The sequence below is a fragment of the Crocodylus siamensis genome, chromosome 2 (assembly GCF_052110815.1).
Source record: "Crocodylus siamensis isolate JL-2025a chromosome 2, ASM5211081v1, whole genome shotgun sequence".
In the NCBI taxonomy this organism is placed as follows: domain Eukaryota; kingdom Metazoa; phylum Chordata; order Crocodylia; family Crocodylidae; genus Crocodylus; species Crocodylus siamensis.
This window is the reverse complement of record NC_143396.1, coordinates 65450311-65473566: the sequence shown is the minus strand read 5'-3', so window position 1 is coordinate 65473566 and position 23256 is coordinate 65450311. Positions and strand designations below refer to the sequence as shown.

Below are 23256 nucleotides of genomic sequence, written 5' to 3'. Positions count from 1 at the left end.
GCATTTGTAGAAGCATTGCCAGCAGATCAAGGGAAGTAATTATTCCACTCTGGTAATGGTACATCTGGAATACTGTGTCCAGTTCCACACTCCCCACTATAGAAAGGATGTGGGCAAGTTAGAGAGAGTACAGAGGAGGACAATGAAAATGTTTCAAGGGCTGGGACACAAGACTTATGAAAAGAGGCTGAGGGAACTGGGTTTATTTAATCTGCAGAAGAGAGGACTGAGAGGGGATTTGATAGCAGCCTTTAACTACCTGAAGAGTGGTTCCAAAGAGGATGTTCTCAGTGGTGACAGATGACAGAACAAGGAACAATGCTCTCAAGTTGTAGCAAGGGAAGTTTAGGTTGGATATTAAGAAAAATTCTCTCACTAGGAAGGTGGTGAAGCACTAGAACAAGTTACCTAGAGAGGTGGTGGAATCTCCATCCTTGGAGGTTTTTAAGGCCTGGCTCAACAAAGCCCTTGGTGGAATGATATACAGTAAAATCCCTATTACCCGGGATTTTACTAACCAGCACACTCTAGTAACCAGAATATCTGGCCAGCCAACCAGACACAGGTGGGTGGGGCTCAGATGCAGCCACCGCCATCCATCATGGTGTGCTGCCGCTGCTCCGCATATGGCTGACATCCCCCACGATTGGCCAGAAACCCTATGCCCTGCAGTAACTGTCATTTTTACATTATCTACCCCCCACCATTCCCCACTCGTGCCAGATATCATGGATTTTACTGCAGTTGGGGATGGTCCTGCTTTGAGCAAGGGGTTGGACTAGATGACCTCCTGAAGTCCCTTCCAACCCTAATTTTCTATGACTCTATGTTTCCGATAATCTCTTTCCAAAACAGAGTCCATTCCTACAAGGATCACATAGGAAGCAGAGTCTATTTGTCTAAGAGCTACCTCTGAGGAAGAGCAGAACCAGACAACTGCTTCAATGGGAACCGTGTTTCCACCTACCTCTCGGAGGTATTCTTAAATTTAGTGGAATCCACATAGAAAAGTTAGTGAGAGCAGTTCAATCTTGACCTATCCTCCAACAACTTCAATAAATAAAATAAAGAATAAAAGAAAAAGAAGCAGCCATTAATATCACAATCCTATGGCAGAGAATTATTAGCTAGAAAAAAGGGAAGGCCAAGGATTCACTCAGTGAACTGCAGAGCACTTGCTCCATACTTGCCCTGCCATGGGAGCAGTTTCGCTGTTTTGTGATCTTGTAAACATGCAAGTCTATGATTAGTGACCGATCGGGTTACTACAGCAAGGACTGGCAAGGTTATACTATATGTTTCCTCACTGACTTAAAAATTATAAGCAATTAGACATTAATATTATAAACACATTTATTAAAGCATAAGAGATAAGTAAAAGTAACACAACAAGTGGCAAGTGTTCATATAAAAAATTAAAATGTATATATATTGTTAAAAGGTTAGCATTCTAGCGCCGTAAGATTTATATAATAATGTTGTTTACAGTTTAAAAAGTACATATTCATCATAAAATGGACTGAAAGAATTCATCACTTGTTTTAGTTTAATTTATTTTTCGGAAGTTTTACTAATACTGCAGCTGGTGTTAAGCTGAACAACATTATTAAAATACTATCTTGGTTCTACACAAAGATATGAAATGTTCTGGGTGTACTACTAATGTGAGAGGTTACTCCTGAAGTAGTATTATTAAAATGCTGTATTCCAAGCTTTTGTTACAAAGCAAACCGCAGCAGCAGAAGTTACCAGTGAGCAATCATTTTATAGCAATTAGTATTTTAATACTATAACAGAAGGAAAATGTACTTAAGTAGCCAGCCGCTGCCAAGTTTGTAAAACTAGATTCTGCAACTATAGTCTATATTTATTAGACTTTAAGGATATAAATATGCAAAGGCGTATTTCTTCCAGAACCAACATCATGATAAATATTTTAAAATAAAATCTTTCATTGGGACTTACCCCACAATGAATTAAGCCCTTTATACAAAGCCATTTCTATAAGAGAGTTCTCCCAAGGCTCAAATGAGAGAGGACTGTTTCTGGAGCTCAAGGGATTAGTATTCTAGCCTCAGTTTTTCACGTGCATATACAGAATTTATACACTAAACTCTGAGGTCTACAACGTATGTGTTGTTATAATGTGACTGAGCTTCTAAACTGCATCTTAAAGGTGCTTTGCAAAACAAGGAACTAACTATAGTATGATTCCCTGAAACACTGGAATATAAAGTTGGGCTCACACAATTTAAATGAACTTTAACTGGCTGATGCCATTAATTTTCCCAGAGGTTTGTTCACAGTTGCTGTTTCACAATGAAAACTTAAACCCAAACTAGTAACACATTTATTTCATACAGAAGTGTAAGCAGCTCACTCCTTCGTTAAACCCAATATTCCCAAGTATGGCACCCATACTTTAAAATGTCTTCTTTGAAAACCTCCAAGGGTGGCCAGCTGTTCTATTACACCACATTCTAGGATTCTGTTAGTCATTCTCTAAGGCTAAGGCTATCACATGCATAGATCTAAAAGAAATATTTACAGCAGAGTAGAAGGAGTCCCATTATTCTTCCCTCTGTTCAGCAACTGTGACAATAGGAAATAATTCTCCACCTGTGGAGTTTCTCTCTTAACCCAGCAGTTGCACAACAAAAAATAAGAACAAATCATAGAATTATAGAAAATTAGGTTTGGAAAGGACTTCAGGAATCTAGTCCAATCCCCTGCTCAAAGCAGGATCATCCTGCTGTGTTTTCTTCTAGGTTGGCGGACCTCCTCTGGCGGGCTTTAAACTAGGCTCGTCAGGGGAAAGGGAAGACGAGGGTGGAAGAATCATTGGACTGCCAGACCAAGCAACACCCACAAGTACAGCCCAGCCTAGACCAGCGAATGAAAAGTATGCACAGGTAAGCAACAGGGGCCAGGGCAATACTGTGATTAGGGGGTCAGTACACACATCTACAGGAGGCTTCAAATGCCTCTACACAAATGCTTAGCCCTTGATATTCACTGCCCAGTCATGCATTGAGTCCCACCACGTTTCAGTGATCCCCACAATGTCCAGGTTGGTGTCAGCTAGCAGGAGGGTGAGTTCCTCCTGCCTGTTCCCCATTCTATGAGCATTTGTGTAGAGGCATTTGAAGCCTCCTGTAGATGTGTGTACTGAACCCTCCTGCTAGCTGACACCAACCCGGACATTGTGGGGATCACTGAAACGTGGTGGGACTCAATGCATGACTGGGCGGTGAATATCAAGGGCTATATATAGGCTGTACAGGAGAGACAGGATAGGAAGGAAAGGTGGGGGCATGGTACTCTACATTAAGGAGGAATATCTATCCTCATCAATTAACAAAGAATCAAAGGAAGGGCACTCTGAAGTGCTTTGGGTTAGAATACAAGGCAGTCGAGGGGAAAGAGACTTAACGGTGGAGGTCTACTACAGACCTCCCAACCAAGGGGAAGAGCTCGACCAGGAATTCTTAGGTCAGCTCACGGAGGCAGTGAAGTCTAAGGATGTGGTAGTCATGGGGGACCTGACTTCCTGGACATCTGCTGGGAAGAGCAGTCAGCCAGAACTGACCACTCACATAGGTTCTTAGCCAGAATGCAGGACCTCCATCTAACCCAGGAGGTGCACAGCCCCACCAGGGGAGATGCCTTGTTGGACCTGGTGCTGGCCATGGGAGATGACCTGGTGAGGGGGCTGCGGGTGCTCAACCACCTGGGCGACAGTGATCATCGCCTGCTGGAATTCACCAACCAGTGCAGGGTGGCAAAGACCTGCAGCAAGGCAGCAGTCCTAGATTTCAGGAGGGCAAACTTCCATGAGCTAAGGAGAATAGTCAGGGAAGCACTGAGGTCCCAGAGGGGAGGGGAGCCAGGGGTCCAAGGGGAGTGGACACCAAGCCCAAAGGGAGGTAATCCCAACGCGAATCAAAGGGAGCAGGAGGGCACACAAACCCCCGTGGCTGACCAAAAGCATCTGGGAATGTCTCCTTGCTAAAAGGGAGGCGTACACCCAATGGAAAGGAGGGGACATCATCAGGGATGACTATACTACAGTTGCTTGGGGATGCAGGGGGGCAGTCAGGAAGGCAGAGATGGAACTGGGACTAGCTTCCCAGATTAAGGACAATAAGAAGTCCTTCTTTAAATACATAGGGGGTAAAAAGAAGGTTCCAGGTAACGTGGGGCCCCTGCAGAACACGTTAGGAAATTTGGTCGTCACACCAGACGACAAAGCCAACACGTTTAACGATTTCTTTGCCTCCATTTTCCTAAGCCAGGACCAGAACAGTCACCCCCCACACTGGGCCCCCCCCTCAGGCCCCAGGGGAGGCACACCTAGGTCAAGGGTTAGTAAGGAACTAGTTAGTGAACTTCTGGAGGGACTGGATGTATTCAAGTCAGCCAGTCCAGACGATCTCCACCCTAGAGTACTAAAGGAATTGGCTGAGGTCATTGCAGGACCCCTGGCTTGGCTTTACGAGCACTCGTGGTGCTCTGGTGTGGTGTCAGAGGACTGGAAGAGGGCCAACATGGTTCCCATCTTCAGAAAGGGGAAGGAGGAGGACCCGGGAAACTATAGGCCAGTTAGTCTTACCTCGATCCTAGGCAAGCTTTTTGAGAAAATTATTCTGGCACATATCCATAAGGGGCCAGCAGGGGATTTCATGCTTAGGGGCAACAAACACAGGTTCATTAGTGGCAGGTCCTGTCAGACCAACCTGGTGGCCTTCTATGATCAGATCACCAAATCATTAGATGCAGGGGTAACAGTGGACATAGTCTTTCTGGACTTTCGGAAGGCCTTCAACACTGTCTCTCACCCTGTTTTTATTAAAAAAACTGGGGGGACTGTGGTGTCGACACCTACACAGTCAATTGGGTCACCAACTGGCTGGAGGGCCGCACCCAGAGTCGTGGTGGATGGGTCATTTTCGGCTTGGAGGGATGTGGGCAGTGGGGTTCCGCAGGGCTCGGTCCTCGGGCCTGCACTGTTCAACATCTTCATCAGTGACTTGGATGAGGGGGTAAATAGCACCCTGTTCAAATTTGCTGATGACACTAAGATGTGGAGGGATGTGGGCAGACTAGATGATCTACTCAGGTCCCTTCCAACCCTAGAAACTATGAAACTATCCCCACCTAGACTATCCTAGCCAATTCTTACATGCAAGACAATGCACTTGTATACTTAATTGCTTAGCTTTGACCAAAGAAAGCTCTAAGGGCAAAGCAAGCATCATCTTTTCATCACCTTTGTGATAAGAACTGTTAAGGAAGAACACAAAGGCCAAGCAAACATATCCATACCCATTGTTGTGCCATAAATAGTGGCCATGATGAAGGTGGTATCAATTAGGGTTGCTACTTAGCAGCCGACATTTGTTTACCTTATGGTGCAAGAATGCAGGCAGCCTGGAGCTGCCCACGCTCACTCTCCAACTGCTCTGGGCAGGTGCCCCAGGGTCTTGAGGCCCAGTTTTGTACCCAGCCCTGTGCAGACTGGTCTTGACCTCAGAAGTGCCAGGCTGGATTAGTCTGCTCAAACCCTGGAAGTGCCTTCCCAGCTGTCCCTGATTATGGAGGTCTGGGGTACACTTGGGATCTCTGGGGTGCACTTCAGTAAGCGAGGAAAGTCAGGTTTCCCTGCTTACCAAGGTATATCCCCAGACATCCCAGGGATCTGTCTTGGTAAACAGAGAAAACTGGGCAGGTGTTCCCAGGACTTGAGGGGCCTGATCCTGCTTGACAATTCTCAGGGTGTACAAAACCAAAATCCTGACGCCCCAGAAGAACAAGCTCCCTGTTATCCCACAGCATCATGGGGCAGGACAATGAAAACCTTACATTTCACCCAGTGAAGCAGATCAGATGTCCTGGGACACATCCCAGCATAACTGATCTTTTTTTGACAACATGTATTTCCACCCTAACATATGCTGTTTACCTGACATTTTGGACTGGGAGTAAGTGAAGCATGAATGGAAAGGAACATGTTGCTGGTACATTTAAATAGCATGGCAAAGGAAACTAGCTCAAGAGAGAAACTGCTCTTCCCCTGGCTCTTGATGAATCTGAAAAACTTGCAGTCACTCAGCCATTTTTCAGCTGCTCCCCTCCCCCACTTCCATTCTGTTTCTTCTCTATATTCCCCAGCTTATCCACCACGATGTTCCCCATTACTAAAAAAAGAGGTAAAATATGATGGTGCAGAATGTTACATAAATACTTAGACATATGAAGTACCATAGAGCCCTTTCTGCCTTCCTAAGTTCGGACCATATGGTCTCCAAATAAACTTACGTAAAAGGTTTGTATTTTTAATTGGTGTGTTAAGGCATGGCTTCATTGTATTAGATAGTGTTGCAGGGAAGACAGCCACCTACTTCCTGTTACTTCATACACACTTACTCAGACACTCAATCCCTGATGTAGCTAAGATTTTAAAACAAGTATAGTTATACCCCCTTTATTAAAATCAAAGCACAAAAATAACACTAGGTATCAATGACTAAAATAAACAGGACCAAAGTTTTTAATTAAAAACACAGATATTATTACATAGAAGCTATGACTCAGTGCCTGAAAATCACTTCAGCTAAATGAATGAAGAAAATAAAACTTATTATTAAGCCTATGAGTCTGCCACATACACAATATGAATGTGGATGACAGAATGAGAGCATAAGTATCTGTTACAATGTCAAAATAAAGGAAAAGGAATGGTACCTAAATAGTAAAATTACAAAGCTGAATTAATTTCACAGAACCAGATATAAGATTTGTAAGACTGTTCTTTACAACTTTGAAATTCAGAACAAAACAAACTTGAATATCTTCTCGCTAAAAAGAGGCACAAATCTGCAAGGTGTAACTTGTCCACTCTTGTAAGAAGTAAATATGAAATTACAAACTAGATTTATAAAAATGATGAAGTACTTTCAAAGACTAAAGTAATCTCAACAATATGCTGTGCAAACAAATGAAGCATAAGACTTCAGTATGCTGTGAATGAGACTCAATTTTAAACAAGAGTCCATATTCTTTTTTCATAATTGACTTTCTAAATAATATTAGAAATGACATTTTGTTCTTCTCAATGCTGAACAGCAAAGCCATCTTGTAAGCATACGTAACCAATACTAAAAAAACACTTCAAGAAATGCTCATGAAATACATGGGAAGATTATCAGATGAGTCAGATATGACTATCATTTCTTAATTTTAGTTACAAATTTTCTCCTATTGTCTATCAGTAAAGCATAAGCAAAATCTCACATCAGAGAACCATCATAAATTACTCAGGGTATAACTGAATACAGACTTTTGCCCAAGATGTTTCCTTAGCTTATTGCCCTCTGCCCTACAACAGATAGTATGTGAAAATATGTTAGACTGTGAGATACCCAAATACCTAGATAGAATGACATGAACGGGGTACAATCCAAGAAGACATCATTCTGAATCTCCCTGTTTTTGTGAAATCAAACATTTAATTTATTTTCAAAGAAAAAAGTAGGGAGAAAAGAACAAGCTGCTATGCATTAACTGTGCAAGAGATACTTAAAAACATCTCAACAACAAATCAACAAAACCTCAGCCTTTTACAAATTCATAAAGATAGCATCTTTGAATGCACTGCAGTCAAATAAAATATTGCAAGCAATAATTCTTAACCTATAATTCATACAATAATGCAACACCTCTTAACTGACTACATAAGTTCCTTACATATATATTAACATATTAATCCTTAATCATCATGGGAGAGGGGAACCAAGTGCTGCTTACAACATGTGTTAGGTATCTATTTTGTTTCACAGGAGTCCTTTTACCAAAAATATACCATTGTTGTCATCAATACAAACACCAACGCAGCTATCAAAGTGCTTGCAACAAACAAAATATCACACCAAAGCAGTTATATTAAAAAGGATAACAACAGCCTAAATTAAGGCTAAAAGAGCAAAAAACCCCAGTGTTAAGGCTTTTACTCTTTTGCTAAGGACAGACTATGGAATCCTCCTGTATATTTATCCTAGTTACTTCCACAGTTACGAACATAAGACAATTCTCCCCAACATAAACTGAGGGCTCCACAGTCTGGATACTACATACTATTCCTCTTTATGCCACTGTAATGTAGTGTAGATTTTTGAGAGCAGTGAATGATTTAAACTTGAGGGCTGGCAACCTATAGCCCACATGCTGAATCCAGCCTGCCAAGCAATTTTATTTGTCCCACAAAGCTGGCACATTAGCAACAGAAAGAATCACTGGAAGTGGCTGGGTCAAAACAGTGGCCCGCTTTTGGACCAAGCTGAATTAATTCAGTCTACTTACTGCTGCTAAAGGTTACTGACCCCTGATCTGATGCGCTGCAAATGTTTATTCTAGTTAGAAAAGGTATAGCTTTATCAAAATATTTTCATTTTGTTTTACTTCCTAACACACTAAAACCATTATTGTTTAAAACTTTATATATACAATAAAGTAACCACACACCTATTCCTATCATGCTGTTACTGCTTTAATTGTTTATCCCAGAAACAGTTAAAATGAATTAAGGCCATTGGGGAGAGAGGGGAGGGAAAGGGAGAAGGAAGGAAGACAGCTCTTACCCTTTTCTTCATCTATTCGGAAAACACCAACACCAGATCCATCCCTGATTGAATACTTTATCTCTCCATCTCTTCCTCCATCCTCATCATAGGCAGATATTGTCATTACAGATGAACCAATTGGAGCATCTTCTTTTACTAAGCCTTTATCCGCAAAAATGGAAAACCGTGGAGGGTGCAAATTTTCATTTACATCAACTACCTCAACCTCAACATAACAGGTGGAAGATAATGAGACAGGCTTTCCTTTGTCCTTGGCTCGTACAGTCAGGTTATAAACTTGTTTCCTTTCAAAATCCAGTCTCTGTACAATTCGTATAGCTCCACTCAACTTATCTACATCAAAGGTTCCATCTCCATTATCTAAAAGGCTGTACCGTACTTGACTTGACTGGCCTAGATCAGGATCATAAGCTTCTAGCCATGTGATAATAGTTCCTTCTGGAAGATCCTCTCGAATTTTAACATGATAATTTGATGGAATAAATTGAGGAGGATTGTCATTAATATCCTCTAGAGATACTTTCAAAAGTACAGTTGAAAACAATTGAGGTTCTTCATTCGGTTGATCCCTAGCTTCTATTTTCAGGAAATGCACATGTTGGATTTCACGATCCAGAGCCCCTACAACTTTCACAACACCTGTCACACTGTCAATAGTAAATAAGTCTGTGTCTGTAAGAAGAAAATATTTCACTTCTCCATTGGGCCCCAAATCTCTATCTATAGCTTCAATCTGAATAATATCACTGTTAAGCGCCTTGCTTTCACTCACTTCAACAAAATAGCTATTCTGTAAAAACTCTGGTCGGTTATCATTGGCATCCAAAACTTTGACATCTAAAAGATGCCAGGCAGACTTCTGTGGTATTCCGAGGTCATACACAGTAATATTCAAAGTGTATGCATCTCTAACTTCTCGATCAAGAGGAGATAAAATTTTCAACATTCCTGTTTCCATATCAACAATAAAATGACTGTCGTCATTCCCTCCAGAGATGGCATAAACCAGTTTCCCATTGAAGCCAGTGTCAAGATCAGCGGCATTCACAAGTATTATGCTGGAACCCACAGGTTCATCTTCCCTTATTTCAACACTAGTGGGGAGAGTTCTTCTAAACTGAGGCATATGCACATTCACAGAGTGAATGTCAAAGAAAGCATCCTCAGTCTCTCCACGACTGTGTAACTTATTTGCCTGCAGCAGTTTTTCTGCCAACATTTTGGCTACTCCAGTCTCTTCACATTGCAAGTCGACTGGTTTGCGACTAGCAGCTATGGTAATGTTGATATATAATGGTCTTGCAAAGTTCTCTCCATCCGTAGCTGTAATTCTCAGACTATGGAAAGACACTTTAGCACCCAACCCATCTATTAGTGGTTGCTTTAGTGACAGAACCCCAGAGTTGGGGTTTAAACTAAATAAATCTAGTTCATTGCCAGATTCAATTTGGTACCTCACCAACTGGAGCTCATCAGCATCGATAGCAGATACAGTAGTTATTTGCTCTCCAACACCAAGATCCCTGGGAATTGTGCCCTCACAGTTCATTTTCTCAAACAGTGGTATGTTATCATTTAAGTTATTTAAAGTAATAGTAACAGGAACTTCAACTTCACGACGATATGGTGTGCCCCAATCAGATGCACGAATCCTTAAATTATAAACCCTCGGCATCAGTTCATAATCCAGGTCTTCTGAGGTACTTATTACACCACTGAAATGGTTAATCACAAATGGCAAATGATTTAAGTTTGCGATGTTGTACGTCACATAACCATTCTCGCCTTCGTCAGGATCTTTTGCACTCACCCGCATGACACTGGTACCAACTGGCACATTCTCATCGAAGGAAGCTTTATATGATGTCTGCGTAAATTCAGGCGGATTACTGTTCATACTTACTACTTTAATTAATACTTTTGCAGAGGCTTTTCTGTCACTCGTCATGACTTCCACTTCTAAATGGGATGCATGTTGAGCTTTTATCGTTTCTAAAATGGTAATAAGACCTGTACGAGGGTTTATGTTGAATCTGATTTTGCCTGGTGTATTTTTAAAAGTATACTTTGAATGAGGATAACTAGGTAGAGCTTTTACCATTATCACAGGAGTATTTGGAGGGGCAAATTCACTTATCTCTGCTCTATAAACATCTTTTTCAAATCTGACTGGTCCAGACTTGAACTGTGGGGATGTCACATGAATAACTTTCACAGAAGAAAACCGTGGAGGATATCCTTTATCTTTAGCCTGCAAAGTAAGATTATATCCAAAAGGTTGGCTCTCCCAATCAATGTGTCCAACAGCTTTGATTTTGTATTCTTTACCTCCTGGAACAGACCGCAGTGTTTTAAACTGCTGAAGTGGGTCACCTGCCACAATGCTTAGAGATGCTATTTCTCCATTTGAACCCTGATCACTGTCCTCAACAGTCACAACTGCATATGTTGGATCCTTGTCAGATTCTGAAGAAGCCAAAGCAACAGCTGTAATAACAGGAGCATGTTCATTTGCCTGCTCTATATGAACAGTTAACCTTGCCATACTACTAATACCACTGCTACCATATAATTTCATTCCACGATCCACTGCAAGAATTTCCATCTCATAAAGCTTTGCTTCTGAATAGTCAAGTCTACCAGTTAGAACTACTACACCGCTGGTTGGATGTATTGCAAACATATCTGTTCTTTCTTTAAAACTATAGTAAAACTCTCCATTGGTTCCAATATCTGCATCTGTTGCACTGACTCTTGCAATACTGGTCCTTATTGCTGTATTTTCAGGCAAAGAGACACTGTAAGATGTTGGAGAAAACAGGGGTCTTAGATCATTTGTATCCAGTACCTGAACCCTGACCTTAGTGCGTGCTTCAGTGTTAGTATGCTTTTCAACAGCTTTCACTGTCAGTATGTAATGGTCTTTCACCTCTCTGTTTAGAATAGCTGTATTTCCTCCCTTGGTCCGTATTCTCAAAAAACAAAAATTTCCAAGAACATATTCTTCAGCTTTGAACAAATTTTCATTGTCACCAGAAATAATTTTGTATCGTATATCCCAAAGTGGATTTGTGATGTAAATGCCCATTTTTACTGGATGCCCAACATAAGTCTTGGCTGCAGAATTTTCATACACAGTAGCATTGTACTGGACTTGTGTAAATTGCATTGGTGAAGCATGATGTGGTCTCTGATTTCCTTCACAGTTTCCAAAATGCTGCACAAGCAGCAACAGCAGCAACAGCATGGTCAAGTATTTCTCCATGATGGCAGTTATTAAAAACCCTGAAATAAAGTAAGGGAGCATTAGGTAAGGCTTGGCAAAAATGTAATCTACCATTATTTCAATTTTGATTATGTGATTTGAATAGAAAAAAGTGATTTAATATAAACTGCACATTCACAAAGTAACTAGGACTAACACTATTAGACTATACTCTTTTTACAAAGAATTCCAACATTTCAGACTGTTTAAAAACAGATAAATAACAACAAAAAATAATGAAACTGTAGAATTGCATACATACAGAAACCAAAAATGCAGGAGATGCGAGTCTAAATGAATTAATTACATTTCAAAATTAATTTAACCCATGCAAAAAATAAATCTGAAGCTTCTCTAATGGCTGAAGAGATGGTGTTCAGCCATCACAGTGATGAGCATGATAAAGACACTGGATGAAAAGCTTGCGAATGACTTCACTGGATAATTTCAGAAGACCTATAGGCTACTACATTCCCTATCCAACTAGGAATTTACACTTACATCTAGAATAAAGGCAAAGGGAAAGGGACATGTAGCTGTAGTCTGACAATTTCTCAGAATAGCCCCATTACCTTCTGCTAATATTATATGAAAAGCTTCCAGGAAAACATGTTTAAATTCAAAGTAATTTAAAGTCAAACCCAAACATTTAAAATTCTTTCCTTCTTTTGCCATTTATTGTCTTTATTCCATTCTCTCTCTCTCCTCCTCTGACTATTCTATTAGCATTTTTACCCTTTTTTCTATTATACACTGACTTTCCTACTCTCACCTAATCTCCATTTTACAATTCTCACAACACAACTCTCATCCTCTTCATCTATCTCTTTGCCCTCTTTTCTCCACATATTCTATTGTCTCTCCAGTCTTCACTCCATCTCTTTTCACCTTTGCCACCAGTCTGCCTTCAATGCCCACCAATGACTACAACACTCTTGTCTTAGTGAAAGGCACGTATTTTTTTCCATTGTGCCTTTTCCCAGAAAGATTCACCCATGCTCTAGTTCTGACTTTAGATAAGCTTCTAAAACAGGGCGAAGAGGGACAGGTCCACCTTCCCTCTTTCCTTCACCAGCCAACAGTACTTAAGCCAATTCATCTTAACTGTCCCAACCTTGTTACCAGAGGCAATTAGAAGACCTGATTCTACCTCAAGCAGTTAACTGATGACTTCTCTACAACCGTAAATCGTCAGAGGGTCCCTGAAAAAGTGCGTTAACTTAAGGCTTGCATCTGTAAAATCTACAATTGCAGAAAGTTCTACAGGAACCTTCAATAACCAGTAATATTTTGGTGGGGGAAAAGAACGGGACAACTTTTCAAACTTAGTTATCAGTTTACATGGTAAAGGCTACTTCCATAACAATGTAAGGAATGAAAAGCTTCTTTAAAAAAAAAAAAATGAATCTACTAGATTAGCTCCGTAGTTTAAAGGATCTCGAAACTGGACATGATTTTTGTGGGTTCAATAAAATAGTCTTGCTGGTCAGAGGTTCACAACTGGCACCTCAGCCCAGCTTTTATAGACCTTCCTTGGTCTCTCCAAGCTACAACCTGTTCTGGAAACAAACAAGAGACTTGGGTTTCCATGGCTTCATTAGCAATAAATTCATTTAAACAAGATAAATAAATGAACATTTTCACCTGAAATCACTCCAATAAATATCTGATTATGTGAATACTTCTAAAACTCAGGGCAACTGAAGAACCCATTAGACCGTGCTAAATTGCATATTATGACTAAGCCATTTTTAAAGCAATCAGTGAGAGACTAGATGAGAACAAGTCTCTTAGAAGTACTTTGCCTATGCAAATCTAAGAACCTCAATTACCCCTTTGCTTTGGCAAGGAAGAAGTGACACTACCCTAGTATACACTTCTGTGGCAGCACATAAAAGATTAAAAGAGCTGTACCTTCCCAGTGGTTAAGCCCCCACTAAAGATATCTCGGATTTGCTTCTTTAATTTCAGAGTAGGGGACAGTTATAGAGGAGTTGCCATCTATATTATGCACCTGACATCCATCTTCTAAGATATTTACAAAGCACAAACTATTCATATATCCACACCAGAGTATCTCTGGCTGGAGTCTTCATCCTTTCCAACAAGATTTATGCTTGCCAAGAGCGAGGACACTGAAATAATACAGAAGGATTCTGCCTACACCAGACATTTCCTTCTGTACACATCAGTGATTTTTTTCTCTTTGTAACTAGAGTTAAATTGATAAAAATTCTACAAGGCCAACTTCATGGAACTTTTTGGGACTTGTGTTATTTTCCTGGGGTCATTTCCAACCTCAAAAATACAGTTGGGCTGTAAAGTTTAAGAATGATGGAGGAATCTGATTTTATTTTGCTTTTAAGACCTTGTTTCTTCATTTTTTATGACAATATTACATTTTCTGACACAACTCTTGGCATCTTGTGTGAGTAACTATGCAGCTCTCCTCTCCCCTTCCTTCCTAATAATATTAAGGAAGTCATCATTTAAAAAAAAAACAAAGAAAAAAAAACAAAACAAAACTGATCTTCCCATTATTAACAATTATTGACTTTTGATGCTCTGGCAAATCTAACACTCAGCACCACATGTTCATATGGTCCAAAGTTTAAAATTCTCTTTATAAAAAGACTCTTGTGTCTGTAAACAGCTGTCATTCTTATTTGCTGCTCAAATTACCAATTAATGACGGTAATTGGGAATATATGTATATGCTCTTTTTTAGAATTCTTAGCAATAGATATAAACAGTATCAGTCTTTTAACTGATAATCCCATCAAGATTTTTATTTGGCATAATATTTCTTCACTAATTCTTGTTTATTTTCCATAGAAATCCCAAATATGTAATAACTGTTAACTAATATGTCTGCAATTAAATCATGATCGCACTGTTACCAGTAATAAAATCCAGACCTGAACATCTACTTGACAATTCTGACTCAAAACCTAGAGCAAAAGATATCTAAACTGATTAATCTAGTTTTAAAAAAAAATCCACTAATTGGTATTCCTGTGCCACAAAACATTCAGCTTTAAAATCTGGCATTTTTCAACTGGTGTCATAATTTAGACACCAACTGGAAATTAAATTTATCTGACCTGATATTATTTGAAGATCACTGTGCAATCTATCATGATTAACATCTAAGAGCATTAACAGACAATTTCTGTGGCTGAATATTATTTAAAGTAAATATAAAAATGCAAAGATACCAAGTGATGTATTATGCAGCCTTTATAAAAAATGTCAAAGATTATATTTTATCACCTATAGCTCATTCTTAGTGAACCAAAATGATTACATTTCAGAAACATTTTTGCCAAAGGCTACACTTGGAACTCTTAAAGTTTTATTATCACTGAAATATCTGTGGTTTATGATTTTCTATCCATATTCAAAATATAGTGAAAATGTTTGCTTAAATAAGTATCATAGCCCTAGGTTTATAAAACGTGCACAGCATGCTCTTCTGAAAAGCCAAACACAGACATACTCTGACTTCCTATTAAGATATTCACATTTTTGCTCAACGTAACATTTCAGTTTGCAATATATGGCATTTTTTCCTGTAGTGGCAGCTTTCTTACCTAAATATTTAACTCATGACAAACATATTGTATTGTCTTGTATAAGACGGACACAAAAAGCTATAATTTAGAAATGGCAAGTGCTTCTACAGTGGGAAGTGTGACAAACAAAAAGATGGACCAAATTACACAACTAAGACTAACGATGTATCACACCATGTTAACATGGGCTCCAATCTCTTCTCTGTTAACGGTATAAGGAGAATAGCCCAAGTCAAAGGCAGAATGTGAGGCAGCTCAGAATCGCACAGATTTCCTAACCCCCAATCTGTGACTTTAATTTCAGAGTTGTCATTCCTCTACTCACAAGACCCATCAATTGAACTGCTATTAACTATTATCACAAAATGTTTGTAGGTTTAGACTCCGGCTCTGAGCATAGTTTGGTACATTGAAAACTTCATTAAAAGTTCTCAGTACTCAGAAAATGCCCTAGGACCCTTGTCTACCAATATACAATTGGTTCCTGCAGTAGTTTCTAACATTTTCTTCTACTGAGATTTCCCATTATTTTCACACACCAAGTGTTTGAGAGCTTCTTTAGTTTTTAAAATATCTTATCAAGACAAAACATATATATTCTAAAATCACTTAGTAGCATCAAAACAGCCCTCAGAGTAATATATGTAAATTACTGGTGTCTGAACCTCCAAATGCTAATTCAAAAGTTGCTACTCAAGTTAGCAGAAGTTTGCGTGACTGGATGTTTTCTAGGATGCTTGATACAGGAATAGCAGGACACTGATCGTGTAGGCTATTCCAGTACATTTTACTTCATCAGAAACTGAGCATTAACTGATTAAGGGCAGTTATTTCCGGTTCCCACATCAGGAAGCAAATGTTTACAGGTGGATCAAGTTTTTAGGCCAGACCTTGAGAATGTTCTCTGTACAGCAAATCCAAAAAAGGATTTTTTCTTATTTGAAAAATTAACACATGAAGAAAACATATAGTAGCATTACTTTAATAAAGCTGTTAAGTTATTCAGAAAATGTACATTACTGTAAAGATTAACATAAGAGTTTCAGCTTGTGACTAAACAGTGATTTTAATGTTTATATACCACTCAGTTAAGGGCCTGATTCTGAGAGGCACTCAGTCTCTCTGAGCCAGATATTCTATAGACAGCTGGGCTGACTAAATTTTCCAAACCACTGTTCCTACTGTGTGGAGTGCACAAATACTCTGAAACTTGCAACAGACAAGTAGGAATTGTTTCAGAATTGGAATTTAGAAAAATTCCCAAGACACATGCTTGGGGGAGCAAAAGGACTTCATTTTTGTTCCTCCAATATAACTAACAGCTTACAATGTCAAAACACCTCTGTTACTTTCCTGCATTCCAACAAAAGAATGAAAAATGGATTTAATGATACTCTATCAGTAGAAAACTCTTCAACAGCAATTACTGTGGATGAGTTCACCACAGAGGAAAGAAAATTGCAATGAGACACCATCATCCTTTGTCTAGCATTCATAATGCTTCTTATTACAACAAACAGAAAAGGATCAAACAAGGCAGTGGAAGTGCTAAATCCAAATGGACAAACGATTATCAAACTTTCCTGGGGACAAACAGTTTCATGTGAAATGTCTTGGGGTTAAATATTATAACACAACTTTGTATTCCATGTATTTCTTTGAAGTATGGTACCTCTTTCTTTCAAAGTCAATGGGAGTTTTGTAACTGACTTGAATGGAAGCATTTCTGAGTCCTATAAGGCTGTTCTCGTAAGTGAAGTTATTGAAACCGTGGGACTATTATAACGCTGGGATGACTTGAGTCCTTTAGAACTCTCTTTTACATATAAATAAAAGAGCTCAAAAAAGCCTTAGAAAACAAAGGGCCATTGTGGTGATACTATATGACATTTTAATCAAATCATTAAATATGCACAAATAGTAAGAGAACGCTTAACCTGTAAATGCATTATCCAAAGTTCTTATAGGCATACAAGCACTGTGATAAATGAATATAGGTATAATTCTTCTACTTCTGCTGATGCATTACTTGAAAACAGCAGACATATATTGAACCTGTAAACTCAAAGATGCCAACAGCAGGATGTTTTTAACAGTTTCCCCTAGCTTTTCCGCTTTTTACAGCCTCAAATTTGCAAATGCAGAGCGAGCAAAAAGTTTCCAAAGGGTACATAAACATTCAAATCTGGTAATGAACCTTTACATTTGTTGTGGGCACTCTAATAAGTGGTGATCTCCTAGTGAATGATTTCAGCTAGCCTGTCAGAGAGACAATGACCAAAAAGAGTCTGGCCCCTTCAGCTCTTGTGCATGCTGGCTCTGGAAGTTTCAAAGGAGTCCCACTGGCAAACAATAGCAGATACATTATTAAAGTGCACAGAAAAAAAGGGATTAGCTTGGGATCCTTAAGCAACGTGTTGTTGCTTTGCCTGGCCTGTTAAGTTTGCAGTGGCCCATCAGATGCAGAATGAGTGGGTGGGCAGACACCTTCCCTCCAGGGCACAACACCCCATCACCTTTTCTGTTTTCGGAGACACAACTCTCTTAACAAAACCCTGCAGGCTAAATCACTTCCAACTCCCCCATGACTTATTTCTCCCCGCTTAATGAGGGCCTTCCAAAGAAATCAAAATGGGAACAGCGGGAGGTGACCATTAAGAACCAGCACGGCCCAGAAGGCAGGAGGGAGGGAAGGAGGAGGTTGCGGCTGCCGCCCCGCCAGCCTCGCAGGCAGCCCGGCTTCGTCCCCGCTCCTGCCTGGCTTGTATTTGCCAGCGGGAAGCAGCGGCTGGAGGGAGGGAGGGAGGACAATGAGGCTGTGCCCGGCTCTCCCACGCGCCCCTGAGCCCCGGAGAGAGCCAGCCCGAGCCCAGCCCGCCGCCCCCCGCCTCTGGGCGGCCGGGCATGCTGGCTCTGGCCAGGGGAGAAGCCCCCTGCACACCCGCCCCCGTGCACAAAGCAGCGCAGTGCCCGCCCGCGCCTCTCTCTGCACTTCCCCAACTCCTGCAAAGTTTGGCCGGCGCTCCCGCAGCCCTCACCCTCACCTCTGCCGGCCTCAGCGCCGCCCGGGAGGGGATGGCCGGCCCGCCCGGCGCCACATGGTCAGTCCCGGGCGCCTTCCCTTTCTTCCCTCGCTGCCGCCTCTGCTCCCGGCTCCGGCTCCAGCCCCGGCCCCCCTCCCTGCCGCAGCGCCCGGCCCTGCCGGATCCCTCCGCCGAGCGCGGACGCTCCGGAACTCGTTCCTCCGGCACGAGCCGCAAAAGCGCGGGGGGGAGGGCTACAGCGCCGGCCCCGCAGGGGGGTCCTGCCCCGGCACGAGCCCAGGGGACACCGGTCATGAAAGCGCCGCTTGCGGGGTAACAAATCAGTGCTGGGCTCCTCAGCGCGGAGCTGGGGACACGGGCTGTCCCGATGGCGCCGGGGGGGAGGGAGTGTGTACGCCTGAAAAAGTGTGTGTGTGGGTGTGCGCGCGTGTGACAGAGCGAGGGAGAGCCTCGAAGTGTGTGTGCGGGCCTGAAAAAGTGAGAGCCACTGAAAAAGTGTGTGGATGCGAGACAGCCTGACAAAGTGTCCGCGAGCGAGAGTGCGAGCGCCTGGAAAGCGCGTGAGCGTGCGTGTGCAACAGTCAAAAAAGCCCCGGGCAGCTTGGCTGCGTGCGGCGTTGCTTCTCACAAGGGGGGCATTTAAAACTTCGGCAAGACGATCTTCTCCCCAACAAATACCCAGGGGCATGTCGGGGGTGGGGAGGGGGGTGAAGCCTAAAGATGATGAAATCCGGGGGCGCAGAGAGGACCAAATCCTGCCCTCGCGCACCCGGGGGCTTGGCTGAGGCGAGTACGGGCAGAGCCGACTCCGGGGGAGGGGGGCCGCCGCTCTCCCTCGTGCCGCCCTGAAGCTACGGGGTGAGGAGTGGGCCGGAGGATGTAGCCGGGACCCCCGCTCACACGCACTGATGTGGAGATCTGGGGCGGAGGGGGTTTGATTTCAGATCGGACACTCCACCCACTTGCCCCCCAGGCAGGCAGGCGAGGGCTGGGCGCATGAAAGCCTCGAGCAGGCGAAGGCCGGAGGTCCCTTGGCCGCTGAGAAGGGGCTCGCTGCTGCTCCTCCGCCCTGCGGCTCGGCACCAACCCCGAGGACCCCCCCCCCCCGAGCTGGGGATCACCCGGGTGCATCCCTCCACGTGCATCCTCAGACCTGTTGCTCACAAGTCTCTGCCAGAGCTCAGCGAAAAGCCGCGTCTCTTTCTAGCAACCCCAACTGAGCCAGTGCTCCCGACACCTTCCCTGAACCGCGAACGCTGCCAACATAAGGGGGGGTCCCGGGAGCCCTTTCGGATCTAGAGCAAAATGATCGCGTCCTGTCTCGTAAATGAAAATAGCATTAAAGATTTAACGCTCTCCGATACCCCTCCGAGGGATAGCGCGGCATTAATAAATGATGGAGCTTAATAGCGATCAAACGGCGCTGGGGGAATCCCCGCCGCAGCCTCCGACGGGAACCTCCTGCCCGGCAGGAGCCGGGGCCGCCGCCGCGGGCAGCAGCAAAGGGCGGGAGGCGATTACACGAGCGCGTCTGCTACGCATTAGCCTTGCCCCGAGCTTGTCTACGCCACAGAAAGAACGAGCGGCACCGCACTGTGATCTGGGACTAAATCTGCACGCGCTCAGCACCACATCAGAGGGGATCGGCACCGGATTCAAGTTCGGGGGGGGGGTGGTCTTTTTTCTTGCAATCAGAGGCTGATGGCAGTGATTGCGCTGGAGAGTGGCGACCGGAGGTAGAAGGGGACCTCGCTTCTAGCCTAGATAGACCAAAAGGGCGCCTGGAGGGAAGATCAGCAGGAGAAGGGGGCGGAATAGCCCCCCCTCCAACGCGCCAGGACCGGGCTGAACTCGCGGAAGGGGGAGGAGGGAAGCAGCGCGCGCCCCCAGCACAGGCGCTAGAGGGCGCTGCGCCCCCAAACATGGGCCCGGCCGCCGCTCTCCTCGCCGCAGGCACCATTTCTGCAACCAGCCCCGCTCTTCAAATCGTGCAATGCCCGGTAGCGCAGCCTTGCAACCAGCTTCTCGTTTTGTTCGGCATTTGACAGCTTTTGCCCGAAACCTCTGTACAGCTCTGTCTGTAGAATGGGGAGGCTGTACAGGAGAATGTGCGTGTGGTGGTGGGTAGCGGGCTCTCAATACAGGTATACATAAGGTGTATATACACAGCTGTATTGCAATGGAAATACCTATTTTTCTATATATCTATAATCTAGCTATATGGTTTTATATATACATCTATCTATCTCAATATATATTTATAGAGATCTATGTAGATACTGTATTGGAATACAGTTGTGTGTGTACATACACCTTATCTATCTCTCCATACACTACATATCTATTGCAATATAGCTGTGTATACACTTTATGCATACCTATCTCTCCATATATATATATATATATATATATATAATCCATACATCCATTGTATTTTAGCTGTGTATTTTATCTACTTAGCTATCTCTCCATAGATACACACACAGATAGATAGATAGATAGATATACTCATACATATATATCCATTGTTTTTTAGCTATGTGTATACACCTTACGTATACCTATATAAGTATATAGGTAAACATACATATTATATCTTGCAATGGATATATATTTTATGGATATATATCTATACACACACACATGCATGTATATGTGTGTATGTGTAGACACATACATATATACCCATTATTTATATATATATAAATATATAAAACATATAAAATGTTACATATATATCCATATAATACATATCCATTGCAAGATAGCTAGCTAGATAGAGATCTCTATTTTGTGGCTCTAGATGCGCATCCAGAAAAACACAGTTGTGCCCACTTAGTATCACGAAAGTAGCGTGAATATTTCCATGGATGCAACTAAGCAGCATAAACACAGACAAATATTTTTTTAAAAAGCGGGGGGGGGAGCAATGACCTGAAAAGAAAGCAGCAGACAAAGAACTCACCAGACCAGCTGGACTTCCCGCTCCTCTTCCCCAGGGCACTTGATCCCCGCACACTTTCGGGCATTAAACCGCAGCCATCAGAATAAGGCCGCCTCCCCTGCCCTCCCCTCCCCGCCAAGCCTCTAAAGTCCGAACTTTGCGGCGGGGCCGCTCCTCAGCACATGCCCGGCGCCGAGCAAATCCAGCGCCCGCGCCCGGCTCCTGATGGCCGCATCCCGCCTCGTCCCCATCCGATCGTTAAACTTGAGGGAGGGAAAGATCCAAGTTTCTCAAGACATGTCCAGGCAAAGAGTGGGGCGAGTTAGAGTTGCAGCAGCGGGGCGGGAGCTCCCTCCTTCCCCCTCCTTCTCGGCCCCACTAGCTCCCGCCCGGACCCCGCCGGCTGGAGCACCGCCCCCTCCCTCTGAAGGGCTTCTCCGGCGGCGGCGGCGGCGGCGGCGGCAGTGGCCTGCCCCCCGCCGGCTCGCAGCACCTGGAGCGGAGCCTCCCGCGGCTGCCGGGGCCGCGCTCGGGCGGGATCCGCCTCTGCGGGGACTCAGCGCAAGTTTGGGGCCAGCCGAAGCGCGGGAGCGGGGGCGCCCCGAAGGGCCGCCGTCCCCTAGGGCCCCCGGGAGACACCTCGGAGCCGCGTCCCGGCTGCGCCTCTCCCGCCGCCGCGCACCCACCTGGCAGCTCCCCCCGGCCGCTGTTTCACGGAGGGCCTGGGAATAAGGCAGACAAGGCTCTTTGGGTAAATCCGATATCTTTTATGAGACCAACCTGATAGTTGCAAAGGAGAATTTCTCAAACTATTTGAGTTGGTCTCATAAAAGATATCACATCTACCCAACGAGCCCAGTCTGCTCACTCCTTACACCAACACGGCTACAGCCAGCACCCTTGGGAATAAGGAACCAACTTCAGCTCAATGAGACAAAACTCCCTGCCCTCTCTTGCTGCCCCCCATCCCCACCCCAGCCCTTTAGGTGCTAAACTGATTTAAAAACAAAGGGGAGGGAGCACTGTCTGGGGGTTGTTTTGTTTCTAGTCAGGATCCCAATTACACTTTGACTCTTGGGGGTGGGAGGGTCTGCAAAAAAAATTGGGCTGCCCATCATGATGCCCTAATAAAATCAGAGCCCCCTGCCCCCCAGGTTATGATTTTCAAGTCTTACAGGGGGACTGTCATCTCTGATGCAGGGGCTCAGCCCCCCAGGTCCATCCTAATTTGAACCGTTTCTAATACCAGGGGAGAGTGGTGGTTTTTTTTCTCTTACACTCAAAGGAGCAACTAGAAGGCTAAACTAATCTGAGCTGTTTGGGTCTCAGTCCAACAATAAAATCATCCTCCCCCCCTGCCCCCACAAAAAAACCCCAACCAGTCTGGCACGTTTCACCTTTAAAGCAGAAAGTTTGAGAAAGTAGCAAATGGCTGGAAGCAGGGAGCCTCAGGGAGACAGAAAGGGCGGATATGGAAAACTGAGGGCAGCATGGCTGCTTCTGCTGTAATGATGTGACATGCCTCAGAGGGGTACTGAGGCACTACAGGCCCTCCAGTCCTGAAGTGCTCTGTGCTTCTCAAAATATTATCCTACAGTACCTCTTATTCTTCATGCTTTAAACCAGTTTCATGAATTCTGACTGAAATCCAGAACCGCCATGGGATCACTATTTTATATGGAAAACACCCTGAAATTCACTATTTTGTATGGAAAACTCCCATAAAATGCAGACCTTTATAACTTTGGTGAATTCAGTGGCACCCAATTTCAAAAACTAATTTGTATAT

At 43.3% G+C, this 23256-nt stretch overlaps 1 protein-coding gene across 6 annotated transcripts in view; it reads right to left on the bottom strand.

Annotated features, from left to right (window-relative positions):
* The window catches only part of FAT1 (FAT atypical cadherin 1), a 164614-nt gene extending 142768 nt beyond the window's left edge, over positions 1-21846 (bottom strand). For 2 of the 6 annotated variants that reach the window (XM_090036045.1, XM_090036047.1), the window contains exons 1-2: positions 21489-21846; positions 8637-11924 (exon numbers count right to left, since the gene is read on the bottom strand). In XM_090036045.1, the coding sequence (XP_089892171.1) occupies positions 8637-11924; positions 21489-21552 (3352 nt within the window). In that variant the 5' untranslated portion in view covers positions 21553-21846. Of the gene's footprint in view, positions 1-8636; positions 11925-18523; positions 18655-21488 lie in introns of those variants that run through there. The other 4 variants (XM_090036042.1, XM_090036044.1, XM_090036041.1 and 1 more) reach the window with 3 other exon arrangements.
* Positions 21847-23256: the final 1410 nt, after the last annotated feature.